The following is a 15,167-nucleotide window of genomic DNA, read 5'->3' as shown; positions in this document are numbered from 1 at the left end:
TATATAAAAAAGATATGAAAAATATTTATTGCGGCGCAGTGTAATATTCCTAATTAATGAAATGTTGATGTTGTGTTTTTCTTTTTTATTTATTTATTTTTTGTTAAGTACAATTTTCACTTAATTCAAACGTAATACTGGCGACATAATAATAAAAATTAATAATAAACAACAAAAAAAAAGCAAATAAAATGGCATAATCAAAATCATTAACAGAAACAGAAATAAAACAAATAGAAATAACAAAAAATAAATATTAAATGCAACTGCAGTAGGTTTTTTTTCAGTTTAAATGTATAAAAGTATACAAAACAACTGCAATTGTTGTTAATGATGAACAGAAAAAACAAAAAAAAAAAAACATTAAATTAAATGCAGCTACGACACAAAAACATAACATGGCAAACGAAGTGTTGACATAGATTGATATCGAAACGCAATGCTTTAGCGAATTGCATGTGACAAAAGACTCTGACTGAAACTCATTATAAATTTGCAGCAAAAAAAAAAAAGCACAGAAAATGAAATAAAAACTGCACTAAAGCCAAAGCCATAATTAAAGCGATCGACGGCAGACGACTGGGCAGAATATTTTCATTGATTTCTTTAATTCAATCCACACTGTAATTATTTTTTATTACATTCATCTTTTTCAAAAAACAAATAAAACATAATGAACATTTTAATACATTTTTAAAAATAACTAGCTATCCCGGCAAACGTTGTTCTGCCATAGCCCACACAAAGTCTGAAGACTCCCACTATAATAGTACTCCAGATATGCAATAATAAATTTTTACTTTGTATGGGAGGTGCCATGCCAATTGTGCCTATATAGGTCAATTGTGAATCTAAACCATCCAGGGATCCACTCAAACACACACAACAAATTTCATCGAAATCGGCCCAACCTTTAAGGAGGAGTTCAGTTACTAACACACGTACAGAAGAATTATATATATAAAGAAGATAACATATTTTGAAAAAATTTAAATTCTCGTTTGAAATTATGTTTGCCTATAAAATAGTCCTCTTTAACTTTTGTCGCCTATCGCAGCAATTGTAATTCTTATTAAACTTTTGCTACTATAGCCGCTGCTACCACCACCATTATCATCATCATTTTTGGCGGCATTTGTAGCGTTAATTACAGGGCAAAGGATATTTTATACGAATACTACATACATACATACATATGCATATGTATATTTATATTATTATGTTTTGTTTTAGTTGTACACACTTGTAGTTGTTGTACAACAACAGCAGCAAACAAATTGCATTCACATTTCAACCAGCCAACTAACTAACCAAGCGACTAACTAACATTTCAGAACAAAAAATACAGGACATTTTCACTTAAAAAAAAAAAACAGCAGTATCAGAAACAACAAACAGCAAAAGAATTTAACTACAATATAATATCACAACAGAGTAACTAAGATAGCGAAACAGTGCGGCCAGATGAAATTAAAATTTTATTGTTTGAATACATTTGATTTCAATAATAACATGATTACACCAAAAATGTTTTTGTTCATACATATTTAATAATTACATGATTGTCGTTATATGGTTGGCAATGTGATTGATTTTCAACGATGTCCTGTTTGTGAAAATTCTAACTAAATTATGATAATTATGAACAAATATTGTTATATTTATAATCATGACATCACAACCTTAATATTTATGGATTTAAAAATAATCAATCATATTATGATTGAGCTGGAACATAATTTGGTTGGGCTAAACCATAATATGATGTGCTGCAACCATAATATGATCATGCCAGCTATCATGTTATCATATTATGGTTGAGGTGGAATATGGTTGGACACAATTAAAAGTTGCCTGCAACATCTTGCTAGTTAAGTTTTATGATGTATGCAGTAAAATAAAACAAACACTTTTTGAATTTTCTATTTATTCTAAACTTGAAGTTTCATCTGGCATCACTTGCCGTATCATGGTCTAGTCAGTTGTGTTGTTTTTGTTCTTGTTGCTGTTACGTTAGCAAGGTAATCAGTTACAATTACAGAGCAATTTTTACATCGTTGTTGGTTTCTTGTTTTTTGTTCGCTCTTTTATTTTTTTAAAATAAAAACTAGTATTTTGTATTAAAAAAAACAACTATATAGCAACTTGCAACATGTATATGAAATTATTATTGTAGTTAAAAGAACTAATGATTAGTACTTGTTAATGGACTGCAACTGAGGTACAATGACCAGTTAATTGGAGGGGTTGGTTTTCCTTCTAGTTCTTTTTTTTTTTTGCTAAGCTTTTGTTGCAAGACATCTATTCCATCAGATTAAAAGTCAAAATGTAATTCTGGTTGTCATTTATTAAAAAAAATTATGTGTGCTTGTATGTGTTATTTTTTATGTTGAAAGAAAAGTGACTTTGAATTATTATTTGTAAGGAAACGTAGGGGACAATGAAGGAACAGATATTATATATTCGTAGTATATACTTTTGTGTAATCTAAAAATAGCAACAGAAATCTTAGATTTTTCAAGTCAAGTGAAATAATGATGCATTAAATAAATAAATGTAGCTAATTAATGGAAATTTATTTTACTTTCTAGCCTCTTAATATAAATAAATTCCTATATTAATGCATATCGATTTTGAAATGAATTCTTAGCATAATTTGTATATTGCATGTCTTGTACGATTCTAACACTGAATTCTCCACTAAATTCTCTTGTCACACAATCATATTAATAATAAAAATGCTGACAATTAATAAGCTTCCTGTTGCTAAAAATAACAAGATAAACTTATTTTTAGTACATTCACACACCCAAGTCCAGCCTGTAGGCATTAGTGGTAAACACTTATGGCCGTACGGACACATTCCTTGACGGAAATGTGTAATTGTTGCCAGGAACTCTATTACACTTAATATGCGTTAACATGATTTTTGGTAATTACAATTATGGCCGGCCAACTTTTAAGTTCTAAGAACATGTTAATGTGACGAAGTGAAAAAACCCATAAAATGTAATGAAAACGTGAGGACATTTCTACAATGGTAATAATTCAATGACCAAAAGGAAGAAAAAAATAAAAACACCAAAGTAAAAGAAATTAGTAACTAAGAACCTTAATAAGCCTCTTAACGAACATGAAATCAAAGGCAAGTGAAATTATTTCATATTTTGTTGTTTTACTCTATTGCAGGCGGATGTTTCCAACGGTGCGCGTTAGTTTTTCAGGTCCTTTGAGGCACATGCAACCACCAGATCGTTATGCAGTTTTAATTGACATCATACCCATGGATTCGAGACGTTATCGTTATGCCTACCATCGCAGCTCGTGGCTAGTGGCCGGCAAGGCTGATCCACCACCGCCAGCTAGACTTTATGCCCATCCCGATAGTCCCATTAGTGTGGATGCATTGAGAAAACAAGTGGTTTCATTTGAGAAGGTTAAGCTGACCAATAATGAAATGGATAAAAGTGGACAGGTAAATGGAAATTGCAGGGTCATTGAAATAAGGAGTTTTTAAGAAACATTTTTTTTTGTTGCATAACAGCTAAATAGCGGATTTGCAAAATTGTTTTTGAAACATGATTACATGATTAATATTAACAATTACAATTTTCTTTGTATAATCAATGTTGTTATCAAGATGTTGCTAAACTACAAAAACCCTTAATAATGCAAACAACATGTTAATGGATTAAATTAAATATTTTAATAAATTATTAAACATTTAAATATTAAAATTAAGAAGAATATTTGCTAAAATATATAACAGCAACATTAGGAGGTTTAACTTAGTAAATTGTGCATTAGTCTTTTACAAAAAGTGACTTCGATTCGGAAAGATATATAGCAAAAAATTTGTATTGACTTGCAATTACTGAGCAACTTACTTTTCAATGACTACCTCATACAATCTGCATTACTTAGAAGTAGTTTGGTAATAGCTGAAATATAATCTGATATACATATATGAACTTGTTTACGAAATTCAAAATTAATTCATAATAAAATTCATTCAATCTTTAAATTTTAATAGTAATAATAACATATATAGAATTAAAATGCCAATGAAGAGTAATTATGTTGGCACAATTTTGGTTGTACTTCATAGGAGACCATCGACATTTAGAAAATTAAACATCTCGGGTTCAGAACTTACGATATTTGGCGTTCTTTAGCTCAACATATATTCAAACTGTATTAACAAGTTTAATTTCCTAAAAGCTTTTGTCCTTTACAACTTTAGAATACTGTTTAGAAGATACATATTGATTACTATATTTTGGGATAGTTCCCACAGTAAAACATTTAAAGCTAAACTGTTGCAAAGACTAATCAAACATTTGGCAACTTTATATTTTAATTTAATTTCCTTTACTTATAACTTTTATTCTGCTTCATCTTTTTCTCCAACTTTCATATAGATTGTTTTAAACTCCATGCATCGCTATCAGCCACGTATACATTTGGTGCGCTTGTGTCATGGTCAGAGTATACCAAATACCCCCAAGGATTTACAGGAAATGGATCATAAAACTTTTGTATTTCCAGAGACTGTTTTCACGGCTGTAACGGCATATCAAAATCAATTGATTACCAAATTGAAAATCGATTCAAATCCGTTTGCCAAAGGTTTCCGTGATTCATCACGTTTGACTGATTTTGATAGGTAAGCGAAAAAATTTAAACAAAACTAATATAAACATAAAAAAAAATAGTTATAGTACCAGGATCAGCTAGAAAATGGCTATACAACTCATCATAAATGAAATAAAACAAAAAACACAAATATTTTCATCATGAACATTTTCGGTTAGAGTGGTGCAACGTAATTTGTATTTAATTGTTGTGGCATGCATGCCACATGACTGTTGCAACAGATTACCGATATTGCATTCATTATTAAAGAAAGTTGCAGTTCTCCGTTATGAATGTGTACGTGTATGTGATTGTGTTTTTTGTGTATTTCTTAATGAAGGGTTTAAAGCAAATAAATATTTGGCAAATACTCGTACTGCTGCAATTTAACCATCATTCAACAGTAAAAAATATAATTTTGTTGCCGTTTCTTTCGGTGCTCTTTTTATTGGCAACAATTATGTGTTGCTTTTTATTTTAATGGGCTGCCGAAAGTGTTGAATGTTCAATGGCAACAAAAAGTATAACAAATGCAACAACTTTGATTCATAAGCCACTGTTTGGTTTAATGATAAACTAAAGACATTATAAAACAAAATGAAGAGCTGAAAGAATATAGAAAAACATGAAACTGTGGCACAGTGGGTAATCACATGATAAATATGGATAAAGACTTTCAAGGCCATCCTAATGGCAGAAATTTACGCACACATTGCGCTAGAGGGTGCTTGAGGAGAGGATTAAGGGGTACAAATATTCCTGATATTTCGGAAATTCGTTTTTATACTTATCATCATAAGAGATATTACAAAGTTTAAGTAAATTTTATCAATTTGAAACCTGATTTGAGTTTCATTAATTCCATTTCAATGCGAACGATGACTCGACCGAAAAGTCGAATGAAAACTTAAAGGTTTTTAAAAAAAAATATTTTCTATTATTACAAAAGTCAAACTCAGTCACTTGTTCTCTTGTTTTCGAACTCAATCTCGATATAGAGAAATCCAATTTCAGACTACCTCGACTTTGCTTTTCGTTTGAGTCCTTAATGTCCTTAATTTATTCCTTAAATTAAAAGACTTTTTTCAATCATTATATAAAATTATAAAAAAATATGTAATTGTGAATGAATGCATAATTTAAAATGAGGACAAAAATCCTCAAATAGTCAATTGGCTATTTTGGACAAATTAAAATGGTGATAAATGGATGTGTCATATTGTCTCCAATATATTTTTTTAATCTTTCATCACAGATAATTTTGAGCTACTTGGAGAACTTAACAAAATATCCTTTTTGGGTGGTTGTGATTAGGACTTCTTTAATGTAATCAAATCTATATAGCTCTTTCCCAAATTGTTCAAGCTCCACTGTAAATGTTATTCTCAAATTGATAACAGAACAAAATTAATAACTAAAAAAACTATAAACACGCACCAAAAACATTTTTGAAAAGGCAACAAAATACTTATGTTTGCATTAATTTCTGTTTTAATATTGCCACCAGACTCAGACATATCGGCAGCAGCAACATCATAGTTCTGCATAAAAATACTCACTCTCGTATTAAAGACCAATGCAGGTGTAAAGTCAAATGAAAAGAACACAGAATCTAAGAGAATTTAACAAAAAAAAAAAAACCCAGGAGTTCTATACCCTTTTTCCCACCACTTAAACTCAGAGAATTAGACTAAAATGTTGCATGAATTTCTCTGGCTGCCAAAATATAAGAAAAGGCAACAAAAAAAATAAGAGATGGTGGTGGTGGTCGGCATTGGAAAGCGGCGGTAGTGTTTTAAGTAGAGTAAATTATAGGTCGGCATGTTTAACTTTGAAATAATATTCGTACATGAAAACACGTTAATAATGAGTAAATGTTCAAATAACTTTAACGTTTTCTGGTCATAATATTGTTGCTGTTGTTACTGTTTTTTTGTGTTGTTTTTGTTTTAAGTTTTCCATTGCAATTATTATTGTTATTGTTAAATATCAGACAAAGTAAGTATATAAAAATAAACTGAAATTTGTGTATACAAACACTTCACTGTATTATAATAGGAAACTAATTTGTTAGTGTTACTTAACCCATTGAGGGAATGTGAAAACAAAACTTCCCATTAGGAATCTTATATTAATTCCTACAAGAAATAGAACAGGTCAGAATAATGAAATACTTTTAGGAACATTTTAAAAACAGAGTTTTTAATATTTAACTCAAACGAAAACATTAATTTCTTTAATCAATCCTAATTTTTTTTCAGAGATCCCATGGATTCTTACTTATTTGAACAACACTTACGCTCTCCCTTGAGATTTTTCCCCGATCCTCTGATGCAACAACTATCACCTCAAGAAGCTGATGCCGCCTCCTTGGCCTTCATAGAAAAAGCCCGACAACATTTGCAAATGTTTGGTCGTTCACCATATACAGAAATGCTATTACCTCATCTCTATCAAAGACCACCATCGGCTGCAGCTATAAATGCCTTCAATATCGGTATGTGGCAACAGCAGTGGCCACAACTTACAGCCGGGTTCTTAGCGAACCATCAGGCAGCTGCTGCCCAAGCAGCGGCCAATGCTGCAGCCGCAGCAGCTGCGGCTTCTCGGACACCACCACCGCCGGGTCCCCCACCACCAGCAACAACACCCTCGTCATCGGGTTCTGCTTCACCGGACTTGAGGACAAAACATTTTCATCGTTTTAGTCCCTATCCGGTCCAACAACATCAGCAGCAGCAACAGCCACCTCCTCCCTCCCAAAGTCCCACAAATTGATAGAATTCCTAAAGAAATGATTCAAATACCCCAAAAAAAATTCCCCAATTTCCCTTCAAAAAAAGTGCAATCGTATTAAAAAATGTTTAATTTTATTTTAATATTTTTCCAAAAGAAAATCTAAACAAATTTTATTTATTATAAACTAAACAAAACAAACCCACTAGCACAGTATTAGTAAATAGTTAAAAACAAAACAAAAAATGTTTGTGATGTAAAAAACAAAATCAAATAAATTTAAACAAAAAATTAATAATAATTATGTAAATACAACAAAAACAAAATTAAAAAAAAAAATTCCGTAATTATAAATTAATCGAAACATTCTAACTGTAATCTGGCTTTAGTTTACAACCGAAGAGACAGACAAAAAAGTGTAAAAATTGTTAATTGGCTTTTTTCTCCTAATTTGAATATTATTATTTTAATTTTTTATCTATATTTATAATTGAAATTGTAACTGGAATGAATGAATGAATGTAAAATAGATTGTTCCTAATGTAAAACAACAATAATATTAATGGCAAAATAAAACTTTAGTTAACTAAATAAATAAATGTTTAAAATCAACCAACTTTAAGTTAAATGTAACAGAAAATAATGTAAAGGCAAACAATTATATTTATAATAAAATAAATCTAATAAAAGTTTCGTTAATGAACGCATTAACGCGGCTTTTATTGTATTTAAATAATATTTATGTTTTGTAACAATAATAAAATAAATACTTTATTAGACTTATGTTAAAAAAAGGAAAATATTTAAATAATAATTACATACAATTATTTAGTAATTTTAGCTTCAAGTGATGAATAAAATTATATAAAAATATTTAAAACAAACAAATTTCTTAGAAGTCTTATTTAGTTACGAGTATTGGTTACAAAGAAAGATCAAAAAATATAGACTGAAATAAATCTCTGTTTGAATCCACTATTTATACCCTACACCGACAGAGTGGTGAGGTTATAATGCGTTTGTGTAGATGTTTGTAACGCGCAAAAATATTAGTCTTGGGCGCAGGTGGGGAAGATTTAAAATATTAAGGAAATCAAACGATTTTTCTAACTTTCTCTTCCGATTGACATGAAATTTCACAAAGCAGTAGTAGAGTAGTATTCGAGTTTAAGTTGGATATTTTAGGGGTAATGGTAGTTTTGCGAGACAGATTCGAAACGATTAAAATGTAACGTTAAATACGATTATTTTTGGAATGGTATTTTAGATTTCTTCCAGCAACGGTATTTTAATGATCATTTCGGCTTGACTTTATTAATAACAATTTGAAATAAGTTGACAAGGGTGGTATTATGAACTTCTGTAGATTTAATATAAGGCTATAATAAGGATTATTGATCGCATAAAGTTATCTATATATATAAAAGTGAAATTTTTTAATATATTGCATTCTTTTCACTTCTCATTTTTCTTAATAAGAGAAATTTTTTGGAGAAACTTGAAGAACTAACATTAGTAAATAGCTACCGGGGAAAGTTGGTTGGGTACTATAACAAGGACACGAAACAGGTGATGTACTGGTTTAGTACATAGGAAATTGTGTTGATCATTTGTAAATTTAAGTTCCATACATTGCAATGGAATAGAGAATTGGATATTGTAATCGTATGATTGCATATTGTTAATAACAAAAAGCGTTATCTTGTGATGATCAACGTTTTCCCTGTCATTACTTTATATACATAAGCTGAATGTTGCAAATAATAGGCTATCTCTTTCTCACACAATGCCTAATAGAATCTGTCAATTTGGTCAAAATGTACCAAATTTTGTTTTCTTTTCTGCATCAAAGCCAAAAGCTATCATTTACAACAAATTCAAATAAAATTTTCCTAGAAGTCATAAATTCCTAATAATTGTCTTTTATTTTCCTTGCGTTTTCGCTACACTTGCTATTGGGAAATACATAAATATTTTTGGTTTTTCATCGTCTCACAGATTGATTTGTTTCCATCTTCATCCAGAGTTCCATCATCCATGTCTCATGCCAACATATATGATCACAAGGGATCAACTTATGATTAAGTACCATCATATTATCATATTTTAAGATGCTAGATATTTGTGATAATATGGTTGTATACGACCATAATGTAGTTTAGCAGGAACCATAAAATGCAATGATAATATGACGCTGTTGGAATATGGTAACCGCAACCATGTTTTTTCTTTCTAATACTCTATTAAAGAAGGGACCACAAGGCTTTCAATAACAAGAGAAATGGATTCACGCAAGCCGATTGGTAAAGAATGTAACAATGCTTTTGCATTTCTATTTAACAACACATCTTCAAATGATAAAAATTGTTTATATTTATCAAAATTATATCAATGAAATCAAATTTTTAATTTGAAAAAATATTAAATTAAATAAATAAATTTTAATTTTAAAAAAATAGTAAAAACTATTTTACATATTTTGTTTATAAATATTGCTTTAGCTAGTTTTGACAAACATCTGAACAATGTAAACGTATCATTGCAATAGCTAACTAGTTATTATCACAAATATTTAAATTTATAACCAATAGTTTTCCAAAAGTTTAAGGATTTTGTTGGACACGCAGACTATTAAAATTATATAATCAAATAAGTGTTACTTCTGCGACGTTAAGTCTGCAAATAAACATTAAAAAGAACATCATAATAACGGAAGGAAGGATGAACTATCTAATTGTTAACACATCTGATGCTTAAGCAATCGATTGTTCTGTTTGTAACTAGTATTTTCTACTTCCTTCATTTCCTTCCCACAAAAATAGTATTAACGCACGAAAGGGTTAGAATTCTAGATTCAGTACAAGACCAACTGCTTCGACCTCCATCATATCAATGGAGTTGATAAAGTAATTAATTAATGGAAAGATGTTTCAACCCTTTTGTACAAAAGAAATAAAAATTAATTGCTTACAATTCTTTAATGACAGTTATGGCTCATTGAGTTTGAGGCACTTTATTTAACGGTAATTTATGACAGTATCAATGAAAAGAAGACATCAAAAATATAAAAAAAAGTGAATATTTTCTAATGGCACTTTGACATGTGTTTGTCAACTCTTAGGAAAAAAACAAAATTGTGTTACAAAAAGAAGTCTAGAAAGAAATTATAGAAAGTATTTGCTAATTATACAAATTATACACATAAGAATCTAGATAAGTTAATGATATAAAAATGTCTGCTATTCTTTAAAATGAAACACATATTTTCCATTTGAATCATAATGTCTTTATTAATGTCCTCTAAAATGGCCATTGTATTAATTTGACTTATTTAACACATGTTCGTTTTAGTTATTTTAAAATTAAATCAATAATTTATTATTTGAAATGGAGTAATTAAACGGAAATTAAATCACTAAATACCTCACGAAACCTTTGTTGTTACAAAATCATAAGGACACACTTGAAAACCAATACTTATTTCCCACTTTTATTAAAAATCTATTACACAGTATGGAAATAAACTATGATGACTTAATTTCATTGTGTGTTACAAATAACAGAAAATCAAAAAGGACATTTTAAATCAAAAACGATTTTATTGGAAATTAGGACAGTTTTGAATTAAAAAATAACGCAACATATAATTAAAAAACATTTAAAGGACAATCTATTTTTTAAAACAAAGTCCTTACTCCAACATGTGAGACAATTCCCTGCTATGGGATAACAGAAATTACAAACTAGTTAAGATTGCTGGACATTGTCTTGTATAAGGCTAGTAATTAATTAATACTAAATTCAAATTAATAAATAAAGTTATTAAAAATACTTGTAAGTATATGTTTGTAATAGCAGGTTATTGCTTTTAGTAAATACCATTAATAACTAAAATATCAAGGACTTGGTTACTAATAAGAGACTTTTGTAGAAAAACGATAAAATTAATATCACTGGGAACTGTATTTCGAACACAATCCAAATGTCTTTTAAAGCCCATCATTATGAGCTAAATAAACAGGAAAATAAGAAAACTATGCCCCTCAAACACAATATTCCATGTTTAAATCATAAATAAACTTAAACCACAACCCTCCAATACAATTTTGACTAGTTTCGGAACTTTACGTTAAAAACACACTAAAGAAATTATTAATATTTTCAAAAAACTAGAGTAAATAATTCAAAGCTAAATTCTATAAAGAAACAATCGATCATATGTTTCTTATTATTTATTATTATTTTTATTTGTTTATCATAATAATTAGTAGTATTTAAAAATCTTTGGAATCTTAAATTGTTTATAACACAAACAAAAATATTTTCTCACGCAACTTTTTATAGCCTCCAGTTGAAAGCGATCGAATGAGAAAATACTCGTAAGTATAAATTATTAAATATTAATATTATAATAATTATATGGTTTTGAAATTTCAGCAAACACTTAACACACATTTTACAACTAAATACTACAACCAAAATAAAATAAAAAAAATAAAATAAAAGAAGACCTCCAATGTAACTTTGCCATAAAAAATACTCGTACAATAATTGTATGATAGAGGGGCTTAAAACATGGAACAACATCATTTTAAATAATAAATATTTAATAAAAGATTTATGACTTCATTGTAAAATTTGATTAATAAAATAAAAAAAAACATAAAACAGACACACAAAACACAAAACTATGACTGTAAATTGATCATTTAAAATCTCATATTTTCAATTTTAAACGATTTAGATTTATGGCAGTCTTATTTATAACTAAAAAAAACAACAACAAAAATTTCTCATACATATAAAACGAATGAATGAATTAAAACCTCCAAAAATTGTGTTCCCTTAAAAAACTGAAAAAAGTTTTGCTTTGTTTCTGATCTCATATTTTTCATTTAAAATATAAGACTTGTGAAGTTTTGTTAAAAATTTTAATAAAAATATTAAATTTAGTACACGTTAATTATTTTCCATTACCATGAACAATGAACTACATACAGCCATCCATAAATACACGTACAATGTACAATTTATACGTTTCGACTACAATACATTTTCGACACTAATTGCCGGTTTTATGACGAAAAGGAAACAGAATGAAAAAAAAAACTGAAATGAAAACAAGAAAATAACACAGAAAATTTATAAAAATTAAGATACAAAAGCCATCATCTGAAATAGACATACGGACATGTGCTTACTATATGTAGTTAAAGAAATAAGTACCAGTACATACTTACATGTTTAAATCATGGGTTATGGCAGATATTTAAAGTATTAATTCGCTATGAAATGGCCGACATGACATCTTGAATGGGAATGATACTGAACTTGTTTTCTCGAATTATACATATTGGTATTTATAAAATTATGGAAGATTATACTGTCTTTTATACAAAATACTAATATTTGGTTTTAATTATGAGTGTTCACAGACACGACATACATATTTCCTTGATTTAACGAGTATTAGACATTAAATCGATCAATCGTATATTTACAATTTATAAAAATATTGATTTCTGATCAGAAATTTACGTGGACACAGATTGAACAGTCATTGGAGATTTAACGTACTTTTACAAAATAATATACGAATTATAGTGTTTTATGTTTTTAATTTTTCATAAATCACACATCAATGTTATATGCTATTGATGATAATAGATTTTTTAAGTTTTTCTCATAAAATATTGAATTGTGGTCAGAAATATGAGCGATCACGGATCGAGCTCTTTTTCACAAATAAATATTTATTTCACCCAGAGAAAAAATATAGTTGTATATGGTTATTGTAACCATTTCAACATGTTTAAAAGTTTTTTGACAATATTATAGTTGCAGTAATTATTTATATGATTGTGGTATCCGTAATATGGTAAAGTTAAGATTCAAATTATTGTCGCAATCATGTATAGTTTGTGTACCAATCGAGTCAATTTTTTTTTGCTCGCACAAATTTACGACTAATAATTTTATAATTATTCTTACGTACAAAAATATTGAACAAAATGTCATTCAATTAATGACTAATCTTGATCGCCGTTTAACATGGTCCCACAATATTGAAGCCAAGGTTACGCAAATAAAATTAAAGTCAGTCCAACTGTACTGGTTAATTGGCCCACGGTCTGCTCTAGACTTGGAATACAAAGTGCTTTTGTACAAAACAATTATAAAACCGATATGGCTATACGGCATTCAGAAATGGGGAACAGCCTCGTCATCTAACGTTGAAAAATTGCAAAGAAAGCAGTCAGCACTGTTAAGGACAATAACAGGGGCCCCATGGTACATTCGCAATAGTAATATCCATAGGGATCTCAATGTCCCCATAATACGCGAGGAGATCAAACTCTCCAGTCTAAAATACATTTCAAAACTAATGGATCATCCAAACCCCCTCGCCAGGGAGTTGCTGTCATTTGAGGGTCATAGACGACTGAGGCGATTGGAAACACTGGATCTGGCCAGATAATCATTTAACGAGCACTCATGTTGGATATTGCAGCGGCAATAACAACTTTAGTTTTAGTTTAGGTTAAGATTTGAATACTTATTTGTAAATTTCTAATAAGAAAGATTCAATAAAGAAAAAAGAAACTGAAAAAAAAAATTAATGACTACAAAGAATTTATAAATAGCAGATGGCGAGAATTGAATTTCGTTATAACAAAAATCATACCAGTTGAATTTTTTATGCTCGGTACTGTATTTGTTAGGCTTAATTTATAAAATAATTTTATCTTGATTTTGTGATACCATAAAAGGTTTGATCTTTTATAAAATAAAACTCAAGAAAACTATTGTATATTCTTCAGTAAATAAGTTTTTGCATCACTGTTCACAGTGGTGTAATTATTTAGTTAAAAATCCAACAAAGTTATAAAAAACGACCTTTGGTCAGAAATATAAATGATCGAAGATCGAACTGCTTTTATCAAATTAACGATTATTTACTGTTATATAGATTTTTTGGTCAGAAATATAGTGATAATAGTTCGAGTTTTTTAGATCATATTTCCGGTTTACCTCTAATCACAGATTCAGTTTGTTTCTTCGATTTGACGAATATTTATAAAGTTATGGAAGATCAATGATTCTACATCCAATGATTATTTACATAATTATTCAAGTATTTTATCGATTTTAAGATTGAATTCTTTAACATCTTATATATTTTTTGATGTAGATATGTGTCGGTGTCATTGGGAGGTGTTTATTTGGTTGGGGGGTTTATTGTGCCCATGAATGACTGATAACAGACACTTTGTTCTTAGAGCTGCATTTAAGTTGTAAAATGCTCTTTTGAGTTTAATATTGTGGTTTATTTTCATTTATTCATTCTTGCATGATGGTGGATGGTTAATAATGATGAGCATTTCACATTTCTAAAAAAAATTTTACACTTAAAGCTGTTGGATTCTTAAAATTTTCTTACAAAGTTGCGAGTATTTGTCTAAAATTTTCAACAATTTTCACAAAATGCCTAGAAAGGCATTAAAGTTTTTTTGTTTTGTTGTAGATCTGTTTCCTTTTGGCTGTTTATTGCAATTACACTTCATTATACTTGCCAAAACATACATAAACAGCATATGTACATTTGTGTATGCATGGTTATACCTAAATATGTATGTGCAACATTTAATTCATCCAACAACAAAAAAAAGAAAACAAACGAAACCAAAGTACTGTACATAATGTTCTGTTGTATATTGAAACTTACTTCACTTGTAGTTGCGATGAAAACAAGTGAAGCCTACATTACACTTCAACACAATCAAGTATTTTTCATC

The 15,167-nt window shown here is 29.1% G+C and overlaps 1 protein-coding gene across 2 annotated transcripts in view; it reads left to right on the top strand.

Moving 5' to 3' along the window:
* The window catches only part of LOC135952019 (T-box protein H15-like), a 28,216-nt gene extending 19,957 nt beyond the window's left edge, over positions 1-8,259 (top strand). For both annotated transcript variants that reach the window (XM_065501791.1, XM_065501790.1), the window contains exons 4-6: positions 3,190-3,475; positions 4,422-4,666; positions 6,897-8,259. In XM_065501791.1, coding sequence (XP_065357863.1) covers positions 3,190-3,475; positions 4,422-4,666; positions 6,897-7,413 — 1,048 coding nt within the window. In that variant the 3' untranslated portion in view covers positions 7,414-8,259. The remainder of the gene's footprint in view (positions 1-3,189; positions 3,476-4,421; positions 4,667-6,896) is intronic.
* The last annotated feature ends 6,908 nt before the right edge of the window (positions 8,260-15,167 follow it).

The sequence above is a fragment of the Calliphora vicina genome, chromosome 2, assembly GCF_958450345.1.
Source record: "Calliphora vicina chromosome 2, idCalVici1.1, whole genome shotgun sequence".
Lineage (NCBI taxonomy): Eukaryota > Metazoa > Arthropoda > Insecta > Diptera > Calliphoridae > Calliphora > Calliphora vicina.
Note: the sequence above shows the minus strand (reverse complement) of the source record. Positions and strands in the feature narration are given on the sequence as shown.